A 20,038-nucleotide genomic window follows, 5' to 3' on the forward strand; every position below is an offset into this window, starting at 1 on the left:
TCCTAGTGCCAGGGCTCTGGAACCTTCTCCCGGAGTTGAGGCTGCTTTTCTAGGCTCTCTTCATGTGTTCCCTGGAGGGTCAGGTGTGAGACAGGAAGGACACACCAGGAGGAGGTCATCTTCCTCAGGCCTGCTTCTGAGCATCGCCTCTTCCCAGAGGCCCCAGGACCTGTATTGGGGGACACGGCTTTGGAAGCCCGGATGTCCCCCACCCTATTTCTCCTCCAACTATAGCAGGAACGGCGGGCACCCCAGCCAGCCTGTTTCAATTTTCGCCACCTTCTCCATCCCGCTTTCAGGTAGGTCCCAGTATGCTGTACCTGACATGGGACAACGGTGGCTTCCTTTGCCAGAATGAAATAATAGGGTGGCATGCTCAGTGTGGCCTCCCCAGCTAGGGGCTGCTCTGGAGGTTTGTGGCCTCGGTGGGTTCTAAGGAACATGAAGGAACTGGGAGTATGTGGAACGGTTGTGAAACCCAGGGAGAGGCAGGCAAACACAGCTACTCAGAAAAGGCAATTTATTCCAGTGTTTCGGGGGGGGGGGGGGGGGAGAAGGAAAGCTCTACACAGCAATTCTAAAACCCAGTGTCCTTTGCTAAAGAGGTACACACGACATGTCAGGCTGCAGTCACTAAACAGACAGGGGCTGCCTGCCAGCGAGGAGACCCGCCACTCAGGCTTTCTCCCGCTTCCACTGGGACACACGCGTCTCCGGGGGTGCCCGGCGGAACCACTCGGACCAGGAGCCATCGTAGACGGCCACATCCGGCTTGCCGCAGAGGTAGGCGGCCAGGGCGATGTGGCAGGCAGTGACTCCTTTCCGGCACGTGGCAATGAGGGGCTGCGCTAGGTTCACCTTCTTGGCCTCGAACATAGCACGCAGCTCCTCTGGGGTCTTCTCGAAGCCGTCCGCGGTCAAGAAGTCCATGAACGGCATGTTGACTGAGCCGCGGATGTGGCCCGGGTCCAGTCCTGGGCGCGGCAGAGGACAGAGGGAAGGACAGGTTTAGGAGCAGGAAAGGGGGAGGGGGAAAGAGGGTGGGAACCACTGGGGCCATGGCCATAAGGACAGGGAGCTTCACACACAAAATAACACCTTTGCCCTTCTCAGAGTTCAACTGAATCCTGGCCCCGCCCCCACGGAATGCTGGAGACTGAAGGCGAAGGGCTCCCTCCCCCAAAACCTGCCCCGAGGTTGGGATGTCCAACAGCATCCCTGCTTGAGAGGACAGAGACGAGTCTCAGCTCTGCCATTTACTGGCCTTTTTATTAACATCTATCTGGGGCAAATGCTTCCCTTCTCTGAATCGGTTTTCTCATCTGTAGAATGGGCTCAATGGTACATACCTATCTCATAGGGTTATTGAGAAGCAAATGCTTCGTGCGGGGGCCAATTGCTAAGAACACAGCAGTGGACATGGTCCAGGTTCTCGGGAAGATTACGGTCTAGCAAGGAAGGCAGATGCTAGATGGATAACCACATGATTCATTAATATAATATAAATGCATAAAATAGAATGTCCATTTTACAGATGTAGACACCGAGGTTTGGCAGCATGAAATGGCTCACCTAAGGCCCCATGGGGAGGCAAAGGCAGACCCAGGATTACACCAAGTCCTCTGATGTTCCTGTCAAAGAAAATGTGACCTGCTGCTAGACATAAGTTCGAATCCCAGCTCGGCTACTTACCAGAAGGGTGATCTTAAGCAAGGCATGTCACCTCTCTGAGACTCAGTTTCCCCAGGGGTTAAATGGGAAGGAGAGTCTCCATGGGCCTAGGCTATTTTAAGGAGCAAAGCACCAGCTGCTGCCCCTGGTCCATCCATGCTCAGATGCTGATGCTCCCGTCACTTCAAGACCCACCCCGGGGGAGGGAAGAGGTGGGGGTAGTGTGGTCTCCTCGGGCCTTCCTAGCTGAAAGGCCCGAATTAGAAGTAGAAGGCCCGAATGGATAGAAGTAGAATGGGGGTCTGAGCTGGCTCCAGGGTCAATTCTGGAATGTTCTCTCCTCTGCCAAATCTGGTTTCAGAACAGTCTGCAGGGGTGGGGGGGCAAAGAGGTCTGGGCCAAGGCCAGAGCTGGAGCTGCCTGCAAGACCAAGGTCTCCGTCCCACCCTGAGCATGCCGAAGGTCGCTCCTCTCTCCCTCAAGCACCCCCACACCCTGGCAGACTTTGAATATGGGGAGTGGGGCCCAAGACAGATTTGAGCATCTCTTTGCGCTCCCCTTCCTCCAAAATTCCCCACTACACCCCTTAAACCTGGACCATGGGACAGGGCAGGACCAGGGAGGGCAGCAGTGGGAGGGAGAGGACAAGACCAAGGCACACATTGGGGCAGGGTGTAGCCAGGAGGCCCTGAATCCCTGAGCCTCAGTCTTCTCATCTGTGAAATGGGGGAGATAACCCCATCTACGTCTCAGCCTTATGGAGAAGACTAGCTACCGTAGGTAGAAGCCCCTAGTAACCCCGGGCACAGTCGGGGTACAACATGCCAGCAACATCCCAGTCCCAGGACCCTGAAGCCAAAGAGGCTTGCCAGATTCACGGACATGAGTCAAGAGATCCTTTGATTAAACAGATGTCCTAACTTAGAAACCACAGTGATTTCTTCCTGCTGTCCTTTTGTGTCCGGAAATTTTAATCTGAGCCTGGATGCGTGCTGACCCTACCAATGAGGAACAACAGATCTGTTGGCTTCAAAGGCATCCTTTGCCAAGACACCCAACTTAAAAATCTTTCGGCATCCAGGCAGTGGGCTGAATTTAAGTGCATTTGGAAGTGCAAGCGTTTGTTAAGTTCTGAATGTTGTTTTGCTTCTTTCCTCTCATCCTGGATGAAAACAGCTTCACTGCTTTTTTCTGACTACATAAAAGGCACCTCTCGGGAGCAAAGAAGTCGGGGTGGGGGCTTCTGTGATGCAGGCTTCCCCAAACTGGGCCAGCCTCAGGAGGCGGGGGTCCGCCTTTCACCTCTGCCAGAGAGGGCCCAGGGCCTGTCTGAGGAATTTCAATGAGCAGGCATTGACCGCCCGTACGTGACAAGGGCCAAGATGAATCTAGCCCAGAGAACCTTGGAGAACAGCCAGCCGAAGGCAAGGCATGCCGGCCCAGAAGTGGGGGTTCCCGCTGCTTTTCCCCCAAGTCTGACCTCCACTGCAATTTCAAGGCTTTCTGCTCCCCCCTCACCCCCACCAGCAGGCAGGCCACCATGCTCAGACCTGTGGCACCAGGCACCAGACCAAGGGTTAGCTCAAGAGCTTTGTCTTCCCGAATCCTCACAAAGCCGGATGATCCCCCCAGCTCTGATGGGACAAAAGGAAACTTGGCTTAGGACACACAGGTGTGTGAAGTGAAGTCAGGTCTGTCTGACCCTAAAACCTGTGTTCTGGGGCTACCCTGAGCCTGTCTAGAAAAGGGAACTGAGGCAGGGAAATGGATAAGATGAACTCTTAGGTTCCTCCCATTCAGGGACCTGGGACTTTGTGCTCCAGCTTTGGCCAAGAAGATGCCAGTGGTGGGGGGAGGTCATCGAGAGGACGTGGCCGCTGGTTCACCCAGGAGCTGGACCGGGGCCACTGGAGGTTCCTCTCCCACCTCCTTGCCCTTGGACATTCTGCTTGCCTTCCCCGCTCGCAGAGGCTGCCCCAAGGACTTGGCCTTGCGATAGTGATGTGGTATTGAGCCCAGCTGGACAGTGTGTATGGGACCAACCCCAGTTAAGGTGTCTGTATAAACTGTTGAGATCTGGTGGGTGGGCGCGGCAATCTCATGGTATGGCCAGCCAAGACAAGCCTTGTAAGTTCCCTTGCTTATTAAACCTGCCACCCATCGACCTGGAGTGGCCTGCCTCTTTCTTCAGCCTCTCCCTGCCCTCTGCCTCTGGGGCTGGTTTCAGATTACCCCAGAGAGGCTGGGAACTAAAAGTTGGCCAGCCAGCCAGGAGACTAAAAAAGTGGGCCTTGGGAAAGAGGCATCTGTGAAGGAAACCTTACATCGGCCAGCGACCCCTATGTGGGGAGGGGTGGCTCATATGTTAGGGGATTATGGACCCCTGCTTGAGTCCAGGAATGTCCCCCCACACTCTGGCTGCTTTCCTGTGCTTGTTCGAGATACTGTGCACAGCACTGTGGCAGAGAAATGAAGCGAACGGTTGTCACGGGGCACTGGCCTCTACTGGGAGTGGTTCAGCAGGACACTGGTGCCCAGCCAGAGGCTCAAAGTCAAGTTAGAAAGTTGGAAGAAGAGCTGGGGTTAGAGAAGGCCGTGCAGGTGTCCACTACTCTGCTGGCTTCGAGCAGGAGAGTAGAAATCAGCTGGAAATCTTGGTGCAACTTTTTTTTGGGGGGGTGGGCAGGGTGAAGAAGGCATGAGATGCTGTGGATTAAGACACAAGAGCTTGTGAGAAAAGCTGATTAGGGCCCTGAGAGGTGGATTGCCAGGCAAGCAGCAGCGGGAATGAAAATGCTATGGCTGAGGGAAGCAGAGATCCCTCATGCCTTCCTGCCCCTAATACAAAGGAACATTTTTAATAGCAATTGCCCCTAAACCTAGGGGAAAACTAAACCCAAAGTTGCAAATCTTATGTCTTTGAAATGTAAACACCCCAGGAGATAACCAAAACAGTACCCACAGAGACTGTAGCAAAAAATCTGGGGGTTGGGAGGGTACAGACTGTTCTAGAAGGTCCTCTGTCCAAAGGCTAGCCCACATCTCCCCAGGATGACTTATCGAGGGCTAAGTTATGGGATCTCTGTCTGTATGCTTACATAGGCCTATATGTTAATATGTACTTTTTCTACCTCCTGAAGGTATTACCAAAATTAATCTGTAAAAGAGCACTATTTAATTAGCTTTAAAACAAACTGTATATCAAAGTGAACTCATGTGAAACTGAAATTTAATTTTCTCTCATCTGCTATAATGGATAAAGTTTTCTTGGATGATTGGTCTGTTCTTGATGGGATCGTGAAAGTATTTTCTTTGCCTTTTAGGTAACCTACTTAGAAAACAAAGATTCTGTTTTATCAAAGTAAGTTCCTATGTTTCATGCAGTCTTTACCAGGCCTTTGATTACCTATGAAAATGGAGTCTTCTCTCTTAAAAGAGCTAAGTGTTCGGTTTTTGGTTTTCTTTTTTTTTTTTTATATAAGTATGCAATTTCCCTATTTACCTTTGAAGCCTTTAATTGTCATTTTGGTTAAATGGATAACTGAATATTGCTTCACAACCATCCGTGATCCTATAAGAGCATGTATTTTAAAATCTTTGGTATTTTTGACGAACTTCCCCCAAATCAAACTCTAAATGAAGCCTTACTGATCTTGAACTAACTTGGAGATTTTCCTGGACAGGCTCGAAAGATTCGTGTTTTCTTCTCATAAGAGAGAAGTATTAAACTAATCAGACACTTCATATGTTAACTTACATGGGGAGTATCGTCAGTTGTCAGTAATGTTCATCCTTCCTTAGGAACTATTTATATGGAAGTTATTAATAGGAGTGTTCCAGAAAGTATATAAAATTCCTAAAAATCTGATATGTCCTGGTATCATGTTACCAACCATAATCTTGGTTTTTACTTGAAAAGATCTATCACAAAAAGAACCACATTCCCTTGTCAATTGCATGAGAATGAATTCTCATTAGAGCATTTCCTGCAAAGGGGTCTCCTGTTTAGGGAGATTCACAGGCAAGACAGACGAATAAAGATCATACCAGTGACCTGAGCAAGGATTAATTACACGGGATGGTATCCCGAGAACGGTCTCTACTCTCCTTCCTCACATCAGTAAAATGCGCCCATTACATTGACGCCGTAATATTAACGTGAGCAAACTTTTATCTGCAGCCGGACATGCTGTAGCCTTTGCTGAACATCTGTGTGGGAAGAATGGTGGTGAACTTGCAGAAGATTCAAGGCCCAGGCACTGTGATAAAGTTTTTGGGAATCTTTGCTCAGGGAAGACACAGTTCTTCCTCGTTGTTGTGACTGGTAAGATACGAGTCCTTCCAACCCTCGAGAAGACGAAAGAGCTACAGGCCTTTGTAGGGATGGTAGGGTTTTTGAGGACAGTGCTCCTGTCCCTTCTGCCACCTGGTAAAGAAATGGTGACTAGGATCAGGGAGAAGGTAAAAATATTAATGACATAGTCAGTCTCTGGGCATTTCCAAAGCAAGGCTCTCACTGGAGTGAATGAGTCTGGGACTCTGGGAAATAGGGGTCAGGCACCGTGGCAGAGACAACAGGAGGGGGTGCCCCTAAGATTTTGGTCCTGGCTCTGGATGGGGGCCAAACCTCTGTGTGCCCCCATAGAACACAGGCTCCTAACAGTGCCCACAGCGCACCTCCGGATGGGGACGCTCAGAGGAAGCAGTCATGGCAGCCAGTGGGCTGAACTCGTAGTCACCCCTGAGTCCTGGTCTTCAACCACATTAACACTATAGTTTGGGCAATGGGAAGCTGAGGGGTGGATGACCACGAGTGGGCCCTTATGGGGTCAGGATAGACAAGGGACTGTTTGGGCTTGCCTGCAAGAGTCTGAGACAGTCTTCACCTTTCCAATTCCCAGCTCGTGAGGCACTGACACCCACGCCCGGCAGTCAAGAAACCGATGCCCCAGCCCAGGGACGATCCCTATCGACTGGCTCCTCAGGACATAGAACAGGTTGGACGCATGGAACAATGCATCGCTTCCAGGTGGGCTGTCATATAGCCAAGGATGCTGGCTTGGCCCTGACATAGAGTGACTTTTTAATGCAGTGACAGCATGTCCTGTGTCTTGTAAATGACACACAAGGCAACTGGCAAAGGAGCCTGGGGCCATTCACCAGAAATCCCAACTGGTGACAGATTGGCAGATCGGTTATGCTGCTCCCTCTTCCCTATGCCCGGTTTGTGTGGATACCACATCGGGTTACCCCCCGCCTTCCCTGGTGACTATGAACCAGGCTGCCACCACAAGGGGATTAGAGAAGCAGAACATGGTGTTTAGCTACTCTCATTGACTAGACAGCGATTGGGGGTCTTATTGCAAAACTGGGCAAAAGAACACGACCTAGAATGGTGGTCCCCATCTCTCCTATAACCTGCCAGCAGGTGGGTTGATAAAAAGGGAAGCCATGTCCCAGGCTTTCCTATGTATGAACAATTAACTAGCAGGGCCTGTTGCCCCATTGCCCAGACTGGGGACCCTTGCCCAGACACCCAGCGCTATAAATGCACGGAAGTGGAGGGGGATGTCCATTGTCCCTGCTCCCTGCGGATCGACGTGCTGTGCTGCTGAGAACAGAGCCCAGCACACGTGGGCGAGATGTCACCTGCTGGAATTGGCAATGAGATGCCCCACCAGGACGGCGAGTGACTTCTCGGGCCTGGGTGAGGGGGGAAGTGTTCCCTCTTCGTAGGGATCTCATGGCTTTGCCAGAAGGCAGACCTGCTAAAATGCATTACACCTGGAACAGAACAGCACCATTGGAAGAGGGGAAGAGGAGGGGGACCTGGGCTGTCCATCCTGACCAAACGAGATTCACCCAGCAAGCCTCGAATGATGGCCAACAACACCTGTCCTTACTGAACATCAAACTATCCTCAGCAGGAAAAGCTGTCCTCCAAAGCAGGATGGTCTTAGACACCATCACTGCCGGGTAAGGAGCCACCTGTGCCGTTATCCAAACAGAATGCTGCCGTGTTCATATCTGATGAATCTATTACGTCATTGAGTCTATTATGTCTATGAGTCTATTATGTCTATGAGTCTATTTACTGAGCCATATGAGAGGGACACCTAGGTGGCTCAGTGTGTTAAGCATCTGCCTTCAGCTCCAGTCATGGTCCCGGAGTCCTGGGATCGAGCCCGTCAGGCTTCCTGCTCTCTGCTCAGGATCCTACCTCTCCCTCTGTACTCTCTCTCTCTCTTTCTCTGAGATAAATAAAATCTTAAAAAAAAAAAAAAAAAGTCACTTGAGAAAATAAGGGAAGACCGTGAATGATCCGACTCCCAGGTCAGGGGATTTTATAAATCAATGGTTTGGATCATGGGTCTCTTGATGGAAAATGTAACCTCTGATGGTGGCAGCACTGTCTGACTGTGTTTTCTCTTGTATGTGCCCGTATTTTCTCTTGCTGTGGCCCCTGCCTCCAACACAGAGAGCCACCAAGGGAGCCACCAACATGCTCATAAAGCCTCTTGCTGACTGTTCAGGGCACAGTGCAGAAGGGTGGGGGGGTGACAGGTGTGACAGGTCCTAGGAGCCAACATGAGGGGTAGAATTTGTGGGGGGAGGTCGTGGAGAGGACAGAACCACCAGTTGACCCATGAGCTGGACTGGGGCAACTGGAGATTCCTCTCCCCCTCCCATCTTTGGAATGTGCCTTCTGCTTGCCTCCCCGCTCTCAGAGGCTGCCCCAAGGACACAGCCTTGAATGTGGTTCTGAGACCAGCTGGACAGCGTGTAAGGGACTGACCCGTTAAGGCCTCCGTATAAGCTTTCAAGATCTGTCAGGCGGGTGTGGAAATCTCATCTTGCAGCCGGCCACCCAAGACAAGCCCTTACGTTCCCTTATTAAACCTGCCACCAACCGACCTGGGGTGGCCTACTCTTCCCTTGGTCTCTCCTGGCCCTCAGCATCTTGGGGCCGCTTCAGATTACCCCAGGAAGCTCCCAGCTCCTGAGGAGGCTGTGAAGTATCCTAAGTAGGGGGTGGCAGGCCCCTACTTAGTGGGGGGCCTACTCAGTGGCAGGCCCCTACTCAGCAGCAGGCCGCTGATCGGTGTGGGTTTTCCAGGCCAGGAAAACCCGTTTCGCTCTTTCTTGCTTTCCTCCTATAGATACAAAGCAATCCAGGGCAGGATGCCCCAGTGGGCAGCTCTGGGCCACTGGGAGTCAGCTCAGCACGCTTCCTGCCCCCATCCTACACCAGCCCTCAGTGCCGGGGAGGGAGAGACACAGGCAGAGGGGCCCCAGGATCCCATGAAGCAACGCTACACTGTGAGGCTGTGACCTTTCTCCCCCCAGGCCCTGTGTTTGCTTACACAGCAGTGGCCTTGGGAAACGGCCTCACTTTGAGGCCTGCCGACTCGGGTCAAATCTTGGCCACTCTGCCTCCTTAGAGAACCTTCTCCTCCCCTTCCCCACCTGCAAAGTCGGATCGGTCCTAACTCCCACGTTCCTCCCAGCACAGGGTGGCTTCAAGGAGAGAATATGCAAAACACAAACATTCTGCAGCTGGAAGTGCCCATGAGGGGGTCAGTCTCCCTCTTCACCCTTCTTGCCCTCGAGGCAGAGGCCGGAGGAAAAGAGAACAGGGCTTATACAAACCCTGGTTGCATTCGCCTGCCACCTGTTCTGCTGGCTTCCCCCAGCGTTCTAGAAGGTGAGCATGCTCCTTTCATTAAGGAGGAAAGGGCCTGCCCGCAGCTGCCCAGTGCAGGATGCAAACTCAGATTTGTCTGACTCTTACCTTGGGCTCCTTACAAACAGGACCAAAGGCACTGGGGCATAACGCTGGGGCTGGGGAAGGTGCTTGTCTCGGTGTCAGCAGGAAGCAGCCATCGGGAGTCCAAGGCCCACTCCCAGCTCCTCTACCAGGACATTCTGCCAACCACACAGGCCCTGGGGGTTCCATCTAGACAGCTGAGCCCAAGCCAAGCTGGGCACCATGAAGTCAGAGAGCCCCACGCGCCTCTGTGCTCCCAAAACGTGTTGTTCGGGAGGCTGGCAAAGCCTTTTAGGGAAGAAGTGCCACGCCCATGCTTTCTAGACGGCCCAGCCCTCGGCGTGGCTCCTCCATTTCTCAAAACACCCTTCCAGCCACTGCTGCCTTTCAATAAGTACACAGCCAGGTGGGCAAGGCTGGCATTCCTCTTCTTGTTTTAAAATAAGGGAACCCAGAGAGGTCAAGGAATTGACTGAGGTCTCACCACAGAGGAGGGGCTGACCTCCCAGGAGGAAGCATCCATGCTCCCCGGGACCCAGGATCTGGAGGTGATAGGAGGTAGGGAGAAGGGCGATGGGGAGGGACCCCTCTCTGAGCCTCAGTGCCCTCATCCTAGAATAGGAGTGAGGAGATGGGATCTGATCCTCTTGGCTTATTTCTAGCTTGCTCAGGGCAAGCCAAGAAGGAGCTAAGGGAAATAATTCTACCATTCCTCCCCATGATGGCAGCATAAGTTCCAACGAGGGAAGGCATCTTGGACCAAGGCCAGGTCTGTAGGGGGTCCAACTGGAAGTCTCTGATTCTTCAACTCCACGCCTCCAGAGAGCAACGTGGGCAGGAAACACATGGGGCCTGGGGAAAGCCATGGCTGTGCCATGAACTAGCCACAGGGCCTTGACCTGCCACTTCCTCTGTGTGCCTCAGTTTCCCTTCTGTCCGATGAGGTGACCTCTCAGGACCTCCAGCTCTAAGAATGTCCAGAACTGTTTTCACAGCATCCTCTCCCTCAGAGGCGCAGACAGGAAGAGTCATTTTTCAACAAGTTAGGAAAAATGTTGCACTGGACCTAGGTTCTGCAGACCATGCCCAAGGACAGAGCACAGAGCCGGGAGGTGTTGGCCACTCCCAGGGCTCGAGTCAGCTTGGAGTGGCCCCCACAGCAGTGAGGCAGGAAACCCAGCCAGGGTGATGGTGAGACTGCTAAGGTTCTCTGTTAGGAGGTTCTAGAACTCAGCACTTCCTCTCCTGAGACTCCCCCCACCTCCAGCAATGTGGAACCCTCCCTACCTCCCCTTTGTCCAAAGGACCAGATGAGTCATCTCCCTGTGGGTGCCTGGTTTAGAGCACTAGTATGAAACTAGTCAGCACTGGGTTAAATCTCAACTCTGCCACTTAACTGAGCAAGTAACTGAAGGTCTTCCCTCCTTCCATTCCTCCATGGCGTATTATAAGCTTTCTTGGATGAGTTAATGTGTTGTGGGCTTCGCATGAAACAGTAGCTAATTTTATAGCTCTGCAAACAGACTGCAGCTGTTTGGAAAGGTCAGGGGGCCCAGGGAGCTGGAAGGGGGGTGGGGGGTGCTGCCGGCAGGGCACTGTTGATGTCTACCCAGGTTTTCTGGGAAACTAAGGGAGGCCCTAGGAAGCTAGGTGTCCTTGAGAGCCTCTGTACAGAGACACATGTGTGAGCTCATGGACACACCTTTGGGCATGTCCAGGAGCTGTGCCTGGGCATGGATGTGGGTAGAGATGTCACCAGTCACCTCTGCTGATGCCACCCCATAGGGATGTTAGGTTGCTTGTTAGCACGCGGCTATGGGAACAGAGAGGTAGGTCCTTGCGCATCAAAGCAGAAATAACTCTTAGCTTTGGCTCTGCTCTCTCATTTCACAGATGTAGACCAGGACCTACCTATGGGAGGGGGGGCAAGGAACTGAAGCCAACCCCTGGAGAGGTCCCAGACATCCTTACTCCCCATTATTCCATAGGGGCATCACTCCCCGGGAGCCACCCACCCCCCAGGACACCTACCTACTGCGTCGGGCTCTGGCTCAGTGCCCAGGTACCGTCCTTGGGACCGTGAATCCACCAGCTGGAACCTCTTAGACTCGAGGTTCTCCAGCACCTGCTGGTAGGTTTTGAGCAGGGAGCGGTCCAGGGTGGCTTTGAAGACGGCCGGCTCCGGGCGTGAGGGCTCCGACGTCACCGGGAGGCCCTCCTTCAGCCAGTTTCGGAAGCCGCCGTTGAGCACCGACACCGTGCGGTGGCCAAACACACGGAACATCCACCAGACCCGGGGCGCGTAGAAGCAGCCCAGGTTGTCACCGTCATACACCACCACGTGCGTCTGGTTGCTGATGCCCAGACGGCCCACGTAGTCGGCGAAGTGGGCCTCGCTAGGCAGCATCATCTCGTAGGGCGACTCTGTGTTCCGGCACTCCTCTATATCAAAGAAGGAGGCGCCGGGCACATGACGCTCGAGGTACTCCTTGCGGGCCTCGCGGGTCCCCGGCGAGTACCAGGACGCGTCCAGCACCCGCAGGCCCGGCCCCAGCTTGCCAGCCCGAACCGACTCCGCCAGCCACTTGGTGGAGACCAGCGCCCGGTAGAGCACCTGATGAACCATGGTTTCAGCTCTGCGCATCACCTGGCGCGGGTGGAAACCAGGAAAGAGAGCCGCATGAGGTCCGGGTGTCCAGCGGGGCGGGGTCTGGGAGGAGCTTTTTCCCACCGCACTCCCCGGGGGTGGTGTGTTCGCTGCAGCCCAGCAACCCCGCCTGCGGTGCTCGAGGCAGGCTGCGGGAAAGGTCTGCCCATTTGTCCCAGGAAAGGCCGCTCCGCCCCTCCCCGCGCAGAAGGGGGCGGGCAAGAGCCTCGGAGCTCCCCAGAAGGGGGAGCTGGCGGGGAGGGCGCTCAGTCCCGGGAGCTACAGTTCTCGTCCTCGGGATCCTGCCAGAAAAGAGCGGCGAAAAGATGCCCAGGACGGGGGAGGGGGGAACCTGTTGAACTTGGAACCCCCTTGGCTGGGAGGGGAGAGGAGAGGGAGCCCGGGGGAGGGGTCGCTGGGGCTCGCACACGCGCTCGCCCGAACCTCTGGCGAGCCCCCCCACAGCCAATCTCAGCAGCCCGGGAGGGTTCGCCCGCCTCCAGAAAGCCCGCGCCCAGCCCCAGCTCGGTGCCCTCTGCCCCTGCTGGGTCCGAGGTTCCCCGGGCACCCTGCCCTGCTCTCGCCGGGGGTACCCTTCCCGAGGTCGCAGGGGCCAGACAGGTGGCCCAATCCCGAGCGGCACGGGCGCCTGGCCGCCGCCCCACCCGGCCGCACTCACTCGCCCTCGCTGCCGCCCTGGCGCTCGTCCCTGACCGCTGGAGAAGTTGGCTGGTTCAAACCCCGAGCCCACACCTCCCTGGCCGGCCTGCACCATCGCACCGCCGCCGGAGGGGGGTACGGCGTGCAGTCCCGCCGATCCCCGGCCTAGCGCCGCGCCGCCCCGCCGCGCCCGCCCCCTGCCGCCCCCCACCCACGGCGCGTCGCACCCCTCCGACCCCGGGGACCCTCCAGGGGGGCGCGGGGCCGACGCGGGGCGAGGCGCGGCGGCACGGGTGTCCCCCCCGGGTGGGCGAGTGGAAGGCGCGGGCAGCGGCGGCTCCAAGTGGCCACCGCGGTGGGCTGTGCCCGAGTCTCCTCCCTTTGGCCGGTCGCAGGTTGGTGGCGGGAGGAGGGGACGGCTTCGGGCCCGGGGAGGGGGCGCCCTGCGCTGGGGCCATGACCGATCCCGGAAACCCAGAGCCCGAGACCCGGGTAACTGCTGCGGCATCGCGCTTGCCTTTCTTTAGGGGGAGGTCGATCACTGGGGTGCGCGGCGCGGGGCTTCCCTGCGCGGTCTGAGCGGAGTAGGGGGCTGTAGTCCAGGAGGGAAGGCGCGGCCCTGGGTTCGCCCTAAGCATGGCTGTCCGCAGGCCGCTCGGGGTGGCCTGCCCCGTGGCCTAGGCGTGAGCGGCAGGTGGGAAGCTGGGGTAGGGGGGTGGGGGGGTCGGGTCAGCTGGTGTCACCCGACAGAGCAAGAGGGAGGGGGGAGGACTAATAAAACCCCACAGAGAGGCCAGGGAGACAATGCCAAGTGACCCAGAGGCTCCAAGGGAAGTAACTGGCAAAGAACTTGCTGTAGTGAAACGAAACTAGCCTTGGTCAAGGCCTGCTGCTTCTAAGGTTTTCAGACTTCCCACGACAACCTTGTTGTACAGGCCAGAAACTTATTTAAAGACCAGAAAGACGGGCCTAGTGAGTTACCCCAGGGGCTCACAGTGGGGTTGAGACCCCGACCCCCTCGCAGTTGTTAATTCTCAGATCTGAAGCCCACGTGGCCTGCTTGTTGCCTTTGTTTACCTGGCTCACCCCCAAAGACTCATAATTCCAAAAAAAAAAAAAAAAAAGCCTTTCTTTTTAATGAATCTATTTGATTATAAGTTTGTATCATTACATTTTTTAACAATGGTTGTGTTTGTGTTTCATAACCACTTCACATCATTCCTGAAAAGGGAACAACTGTTTCCTCCAAGCTGGTGGGCCACCCCTGCTCCCTGCTCAGCGTTTTGCATACAGATGTGTGACATATGCCTGGATGCTTTTCTCACCCCCCCCCCCTCTTTAAAAATTCTTTTTACTCTGAAGTCATCATATCCTCACAGGAGATTGGCAAACGTGTACTTTGACAGGCATTTCCGTGGAGAATCTCTGAACTTCGTGTTTGGCCCTGCCCAGGCTTCCCCTAGTGTAGGTGTGTGTGCTCTTGAGATGGGCCTGGGGCTGTCCCGTGTGTCCTGGATTCCTTCACTCCCAGAGCATCTGCAGGGGACCAGGCCTGGCCAGCACCCAAAGGCCCCGGTCTGCGCCCTTAAGTGACACACAGCCTGCTCTCCCAGACCCTCCTCTGCCTCCTTCAGGCCTATGGGACAACTGCCAATCAATAGCCCAGCTCTGGCTTCAGATCCCAAGGCTGCCCATGACCAGCTGTGTGAGGAAGGGCAAGGCACTCCCATCTCCAGTCGCCTCCTGCAGAAAACAGGCATCCTCGTAGAAACCCTCTAAAGGCTTCGATGCTGAGCCTGGGGCGGGGCCCACAAAGCACCTGTTCTTTACCACCACCCCCCCCCACCATGGCAGGACTGCTGGGTATGGATCTTAAGGTGGTGCCCTGCTGAAAGGGGAAGTGGGGGCCGACCTGTCACTCACATCCCACTCACCTGGTCACATACCCCAGCAGAGGGGGCACCCTTCTCAGACCTGCAGGAAGCCATCTAATGGACCAGGGGCCGTTGCACAGGGACTCAGCATGTTCAGAGCATCCTGACCCCGGAAGGCAGTGACTTGGCTTGTCATGGGCTTGTGTACTCTTATCTGCTGGCCCAGCAGGGGAGCGGCGGGGAGAGGGGGTGAGGCAGGACCACTGTTGTAGCTGCTGCATGAACGTTCAGAGACAAAGTCCAGGCTCAAGGGGCCAAATCTGCCCTTGCAGGGCCCCCAGAGCCTGCACAGTGCTTGCCTGTGAGCGTGTGGAGTCTGGGGTCCCACTGCCTGGTGTGAGGTCTTTAGCCACCAACCTTGGCCAACTCAGTGCACTTATGTGACCCTCAGTGTTGCCCTCTGTGAAACAGAATGTTGCCAGCCTTCTTGGGGCTAATTGTTCCACTAATTAATTGAGAGCCTACACTGTGTCCTGTGGTGTTCTGAGGTATTGTGAGATTAAAGGAGGCTCAGGAGTCGGTAAATCCCGGCCACTATCCCTATGAGGCTGCTTGTATAAACGTTTGATGAATGAACGAGAGAATGAATCCCACCAGGGACCTTGGGTGGCAGGAGAAGCAGAGCTGCATCTTGGGGAGGGGCTGAAACTTGGCCCCTACCTGCCTGGGGTCTTGAGCCCAGGCAGGTAGGGGCTCCTCCCCACCTCACCTCCAGCCAGCAGCGGTGAAGGGCAGGCGGCACCCTGGAAGGGGTCAGGGTCATTCTGTTGCTCTGTGCTGTGTCTGTCCTCACAGGAGGAGGGGAGGAGAGGCCCCCGGAGCGAAGTCTGCACCTGGGTTCACCTGGGCTCACCACCGTGGCTTTTCTGTGCTCCCTGGACTCTGCCCTCCCCGGGGCTCCACCGCCCCTGCGGGCTAGGGCCGGCCCCAGCGGTGCAGGCGGTTCCCAGACATCGGTCCGGCCTCTTCCTCCGTCCGTTCCCTGCTGACATTCTCCCTCTCTCCCAGGCCTGCAGCCCCCGTGTCGCCACCGCTGCCGCCGCTGCCACCATGGCCCCACAGCAGCTGTTCCGTGCGCTCGTGTCAGCGCAGTGGGTGGCCGAGGCACTGAGGGCCCCTCGCGCGGGGCAGCCCCTGCAGCTGCTCGATGCCTCCTGGTACCTGCCCAAGCTGGGTCGCGACGCACGACACGAGTTCGAGGAGCGCCACATCCCCGGCGCCGCCTTCTTTGACATCGACCAGTGCAGCGACCGCACGTCGCCCTACGACCACATGCTGCCCAGCGCCGCGCACTTCGCTGAGTACGCTGGCCGCCTGGGCGTGGGCGCCGCCACGCACGTTGTGGTCTACGACGCCAGCGACCAGGGCCTCTACGCGGCACCGCGCGTCTGGTGGATGTTCCGCGCCTTCGGCCACAGGGCCGTGTCGCTGCTGGATGGCGGCCTCCGCCACTGGCTGCGCCTGGGCCTCCCGCTGAGCTCGGGCAAAACTCGTCCGGAGCCCGCCGAGTTCCGCGCCACGCTCGACCCCGCCTTCATCAAGACGTACGAGGACATCAAGGAGAACCTCGAATCCCGACGCTTCCAGGTGGTGGACGCCCGCGCCGCGGGTCGGTTCAGGGGCACCGAGCCGGAGCCTCGAGACGGTAACAAACCTGCGCGAAGGGGCGGGTGGTCAGCTGGGGCGCGGGCCCAGGTGCGCCCAGGGCTCTGCCTCTTCCTTGCCTTTAAAGGACATCGCATGGGGTGGAGGCCTGAGATTTGGGTTCTAGTTGCCTCCCTCCGTAAGCTTCAGTGGCTTTATTCCTGAAGAGTGCACAGTAGTACTTGCCCCACCCCCACCTTCACCCGTGTTGCGGGCAGGGACTACCCCAAACTCACCGGGAACCCAGGGCTCCCTGGATAAGAGGGAGAAACCAAACAGCCCTACCCCGATTCTGTGGAAGTAGGGGCGTCTCTGTGGAATCGGAGGGGTGGCAGGCAGGCCTAGTTTCGGAAAAGCCCAAAGGGATGGGGTTTGATTGGGTGTATGCCATCCTGCTGGAGACGAAGGCAGACAGGAAGGGGAGGAGTCTGGGGGCGGGAGAGTGAGTAGACCGTCTCTGGGAGGGACCAAGGCTTGCAGAGGGCAGGATGGAGGGGGCACTAAAGAGAGAGGGAGGGATTGCTGCCCCAGGCTGGAGAGAAACTAAATAGAGGTGGTTGCTGGCCTGAGTGGGGGCCGAGCCTATGAGCTGGTTCCCCAGGAAAGGAGACTGCAGGAAAGCCCTGTATCAGGGGGACGGGGCCAGGGGTCCCCACAAACGAGTGGGTCAATGGCCACGTTGGTGTGAACTTTTCAGTGATTTAGAGAGGTGGGTGCTCTCAGGATGGCTACCTCGTTCTAGGTCAGGAGGCAGCCCGGGGCAGGCGGGGGATTTGAGGCAGTTCATTTAACTGCCGTGAGCAACCAGTAATCACCGAGTCTTTCCTCTGCTTGTGTTCTTTGGGGAGGATGCAAAGAACTTGCCACTTCCTCTGGGGGGCTGCCCCTGAATTGCCTCCCCCATGCCCCTGCGTCAGGCCTGGGGGACCATGAGGGTCAAATGTCAAATGAGAACAAATGATGAAATGCTCAGCTCCCAGTCTCATACATAAAAGTCACTAAGAGATGGGAGGTGACAGAGTGACTGTGTGCTTCTATGGTTATAACTCTTCCCAGAAGTACTTGACGCTACCTCAGTCCTGCTTGGTCATCTGCAAAGTGGGCTCATCGATAAAGTGGGAGGTGATGGGATGCCCCTAGCAGGCTCATCGTGGAGCTGGCCTCAGCCAGGGCATGCAATGGCTGGATCTAGCTCGGTGGCAGACATCCCCTCATGGTCATTGTTCCCGCTGCACGGGCTGAGACCTGGACAAGTGTGCCCCTCAGTGAGGGGCACCGTTGGTGGGGTAGTGTAGCAGGAAGCATGCTTTGCTTGGTGGGGATTCAAGGCACAGGGACAGCCCGGCTCTGACGGTGACCAACCCGACGGGAGAGCTTGCTCTTCTTGCTTCCTCCGCATTGGTCTCTATGTGAGTCTCCCATGGAGCCGCTTCCTTCGTGGGGAGGCACGATGCACTCCCCCCTCCCCGTGGACCTGGAGTGCTGCCTGTATGCTAAGTCCTGCCTAGCTACCCATACGGGTCTGCAGCTCCCTGGAGGAGTGTCTTCCCACTGCAGGGGGAAGCCGGGACAGAAGCCACCAGTCTAGAGCCCCACCCCAGTGGCATTCAGCCTTGATTTTTGAATCATGGGCTGTGAGGGTTGATTCTGTTGCAAATCTCAGTTATTGGCGTGAAAATGGGGATATTAATGACACCTGCCTCATGGGGGATGGTAAAAGCAAAGTGATTAGGTTTAAGGGAGGTGACCCTCTTAGTGAACGCCTCTCTAACCTTGCCCAGATTCTACATGCTATGATCGAAGTGATCTTTTTTGAAAATGGAAGTCTGGTTTCTGTTTGTAGTCATGGTCAAAGCTCTGTCTTAATCAAGGCGGTTCCTCTTGGGCCTTAAGCGCCTCTTGTATCTGTGCTTTTGCCCAGTGACCTTGAACCCCTCTAAACACCATGTGATTTCCTGCCTCCTCCGATTCCCTCCCCCTTTCCCTAGTCTGGGGTGCTCTCAGACCCACTGCCCAAACCCGTCCATGTGTCAGACCCCCACTCACTCACAGCACCTTCTCAGAGAAGCTTCCCTGCTTCCCCGCCCCCATGGCCCTGCGTTAGCAGCACCTGCTCTGGGGCCTCTCTGACCTGGGCAGCTGAGTCTGTGTGCCTCAGTCTCCTCATCTGTGTAAAGGGTGGGGGGGGCGGGGGGTGGGGTGGTCATTTCTGTCCCGTGGTTTGGGGGAGTATTAAAGAAGAAGATACAGTGGAGGGGCTCTGAATAGTGCGTGGCACAAAGTAAGTATTCAGTCATGTCAAGGATTATTGTTTCTGTTAATATCTTTTATAATGTGTCCCATGACATCCTTGGGCCTTTGTAACACCGCTCATCCTTGTAATGGCTCAGCGATGCCTGTCCACCCGGCCCGATCGGTTCCTTTACTGTAAAGACAAGGAGTCCTAGCCAGGCGGAGGGCTCGTTTATCTTTGTTCCCCTCCCCCATCATGCCCCCAGCACATGGGTGATCAGGAATCCAGGGGAAGAGTGAGACTCTGCTGGGGTCTAAGTCGTAGATCCCCATTCCAGCCAGGCCTGGCACAGTACCAAGCCTCAGCATGCCCATCTGTAAACTGGGGATATCTGTAAGTGGTATCTGGGTTTTCTGGGGGGTGAGGACTGCGTGGGGCAGTGCATGTAGAGAGGGTTCAGTGCTGTGGCTGCCTGGGAGGCTCTCACACTGCAGTGGCCGTTTCTCATATGGCCTTGTCCTTGTCACCACCTTCCTGCCGTCCCGCTGCAGGCATCGAACCCGGCCACATCCCCGGCACAGTGAACATCCCCTTCACGGACTTCCTGACCAAGGAGGGCCTGGAGAAGAGCCCCGAGGAGATCCACCGAATGTTCCAGGACAAGAAGGTGGACTTGTCCCAGCCACTGGTGGCCACGTGTGGCTCCGGCGTCACAGCCTGCCATGTGGCTCTGGGGGCCTACCTCTGCGGCAAACCCGACGTGGCCATCTACGACGGCTCCTGGGTGGAGTGGTACATGCGCGCCCAGCCGGAAGAAGTCATCTCCGAGGGCCGGGGGAAGACCCACTGAGACTAGGCAGGACACAGGGAGCTCTGCCCAGCCTCCTTGTTGATTCTGCTCTGACCAAGTGTGCGCTTCTTCCTGCGAGGCCAGGAGTTGACTTGTGGGCTCCCGGTGGAGGCAGGAGAGAAGGTGGTGGTGGGCACTGGGGGAGGCGGCTGCCCCACACGCCACGTGGGGGCCGTCCCTTGTTTCACTGTTGAGGAAATAAAATAGCCAAGGGCTAAATCTTTCTAACTGGGGGTCTGCCTGGTGCTCCTGATGAGTCGACGGTTCCAGCATGCCCAGCAAAGGGAGCTCTGCGGAGCCTGAGGGGTTTGGGGATCCTGTCCCTGCCTTCTGAGCAGAACAGGAGCCCCAGGACCCTTCCATTCCTGTGACCAGAGTGCACCCAGCAAACTGTCTTCCACCACGTAATGCTGGGGGTCTCACTGCTGGCTTCCGGGCCATTTAAGATGAATCTTGCTGTGATATGTCTAGAGTGCCACCCAAAGGCCCACCCAGGTCCACAATGCTTCCAATGTCAAGACAGAGATAGGTCTGGCAGGAGGCTGTACCAGAGATAGATACCGGCAGGAGGCTGTACCACATGGAGGAGGCCTGTCCTAGCCCCACTGGGATGTTCAAGAGAGGGGTTAAG

At 56.1% G+C, this 20,038-nt stretch overlaps 2 protein-coding genes across 3 annotated transcripts; one reads left to right on the forward strand and one right to left on the reverse strand.

Moving 5' to 3' along the window:
* Window positions 1–503: 503 nt before the first annotated feature.
* Window positions 504–12,906, reverse strand: TST (thiosulfate sulfurtransferase). Its single transcript, XM_059186874.1, has 3 exons — window positions 12,766–12,906; window positions 11,471–12,086; window positions 504–974 (listed from the first exon to the last, which is right to left on the reverse strand). The coding sequence occupies exons 1-3, from the start codon at window positions 12,859–12,861 to the stop codon at window positions 676–678; spliced, it is 1,011 nt and encodes a 336-aa protein (XP_059042857.1). The 5' UTR covers window positions 12,862–12,906; the 3' UTR covers window positions 504–675.
* A 98-nt stretch (window positions 12,907–13,004) lies between these two features.
* Window positions 13,005–19,635, forward strand: MPST (mercaptopyruvate sulfurtransferase). 2 transcript variants are annotated; one of them, XM_059186876.1, is made up of 3 exons: window positions 13,005–13,141; window positions 15,689–16,325; window positions 19,109–19,635. In XM_059186876.1, the coding sequence occupies exons 2-3, from the start codon at window positions 15,731–15,733 to the stop codon at window positions 19,405–19,407; spliced, it is 894 nt and encodes a 297-aa protein (XP_059042859.1). In that variant the 5' UTR covers window positions 13,005–13,141; window positions 15,689–15,730; the 3' UTR covers window positions 19,408–19,635. The 2 variants fall into 2 exon arrangements, with proteins under 2 accessions (XP_059042859.1, XP_059042858.1); XM_059186875.1 differs by having other exon boundaries at window positions 13,123–13,238.
* Window positions 19,636–20,038: the final 403 nt, after the last annotated feature.

Source organism: Mustela lutreola, chromosome 8, assembly GCF_030435805.1.
Source record: "Mustela lutreola isolate mMusLut2 chromosome 8, mMusLut2.pri, whole genome shotgun sequence".
NCBI lineage: Eukaryota > Metazoa > Chordata > Mammalia > Carnivora > Mustelidae > Mustela > Mustela lutreola.

Excerpts from the sequence above, each read along its gene's own strand:
- TST (XM_059186874.1), bottom strand. The coding sequence starts at position 12,861 with ATGGTGCAGGCCGGCCAGGGAGGTGTGGGCTCGGGGTTTGAACCAGCC. Across the intron at positions 12,087-12,765 it reads CAGGGCGGCAGCGAGGGCGA|GTGATGCGCAGAGCTGAAAC; the intron begins GTGAGTGCGGCC and ends CACCCGCGCCAG. Across the intron at positions 975-11,470 it reads GCCAGAGCCCGACGCAGTAG|GACTGGACCCGGGCCACATC; the intron begins GTAGGTGTCCTG and ends TGCCGCGCCCAG.
- MPST (XM_059186875.1), top strand. The coding sequence starts at position 13,203 with ATGACCGATCCCGGAAACCCAGAGCCCGAGACCCGG. Across the intron at positions 13,239-15,688 it reads ACCCAGAGCCCGAGACCCGG|GCCTGCAGCCCCCGTGTCGC; the intron begins GTAACTGCTGCG and ends CCTCTCTCCCAG. Across the intron at positions 16,326-19,108 it reads CGAGCCGGAGCCTCGAGACG|GCATCGAACCCGGCCACATC; the intron begins GTAACAAACCTG and ends GTCCCGCTGCAG.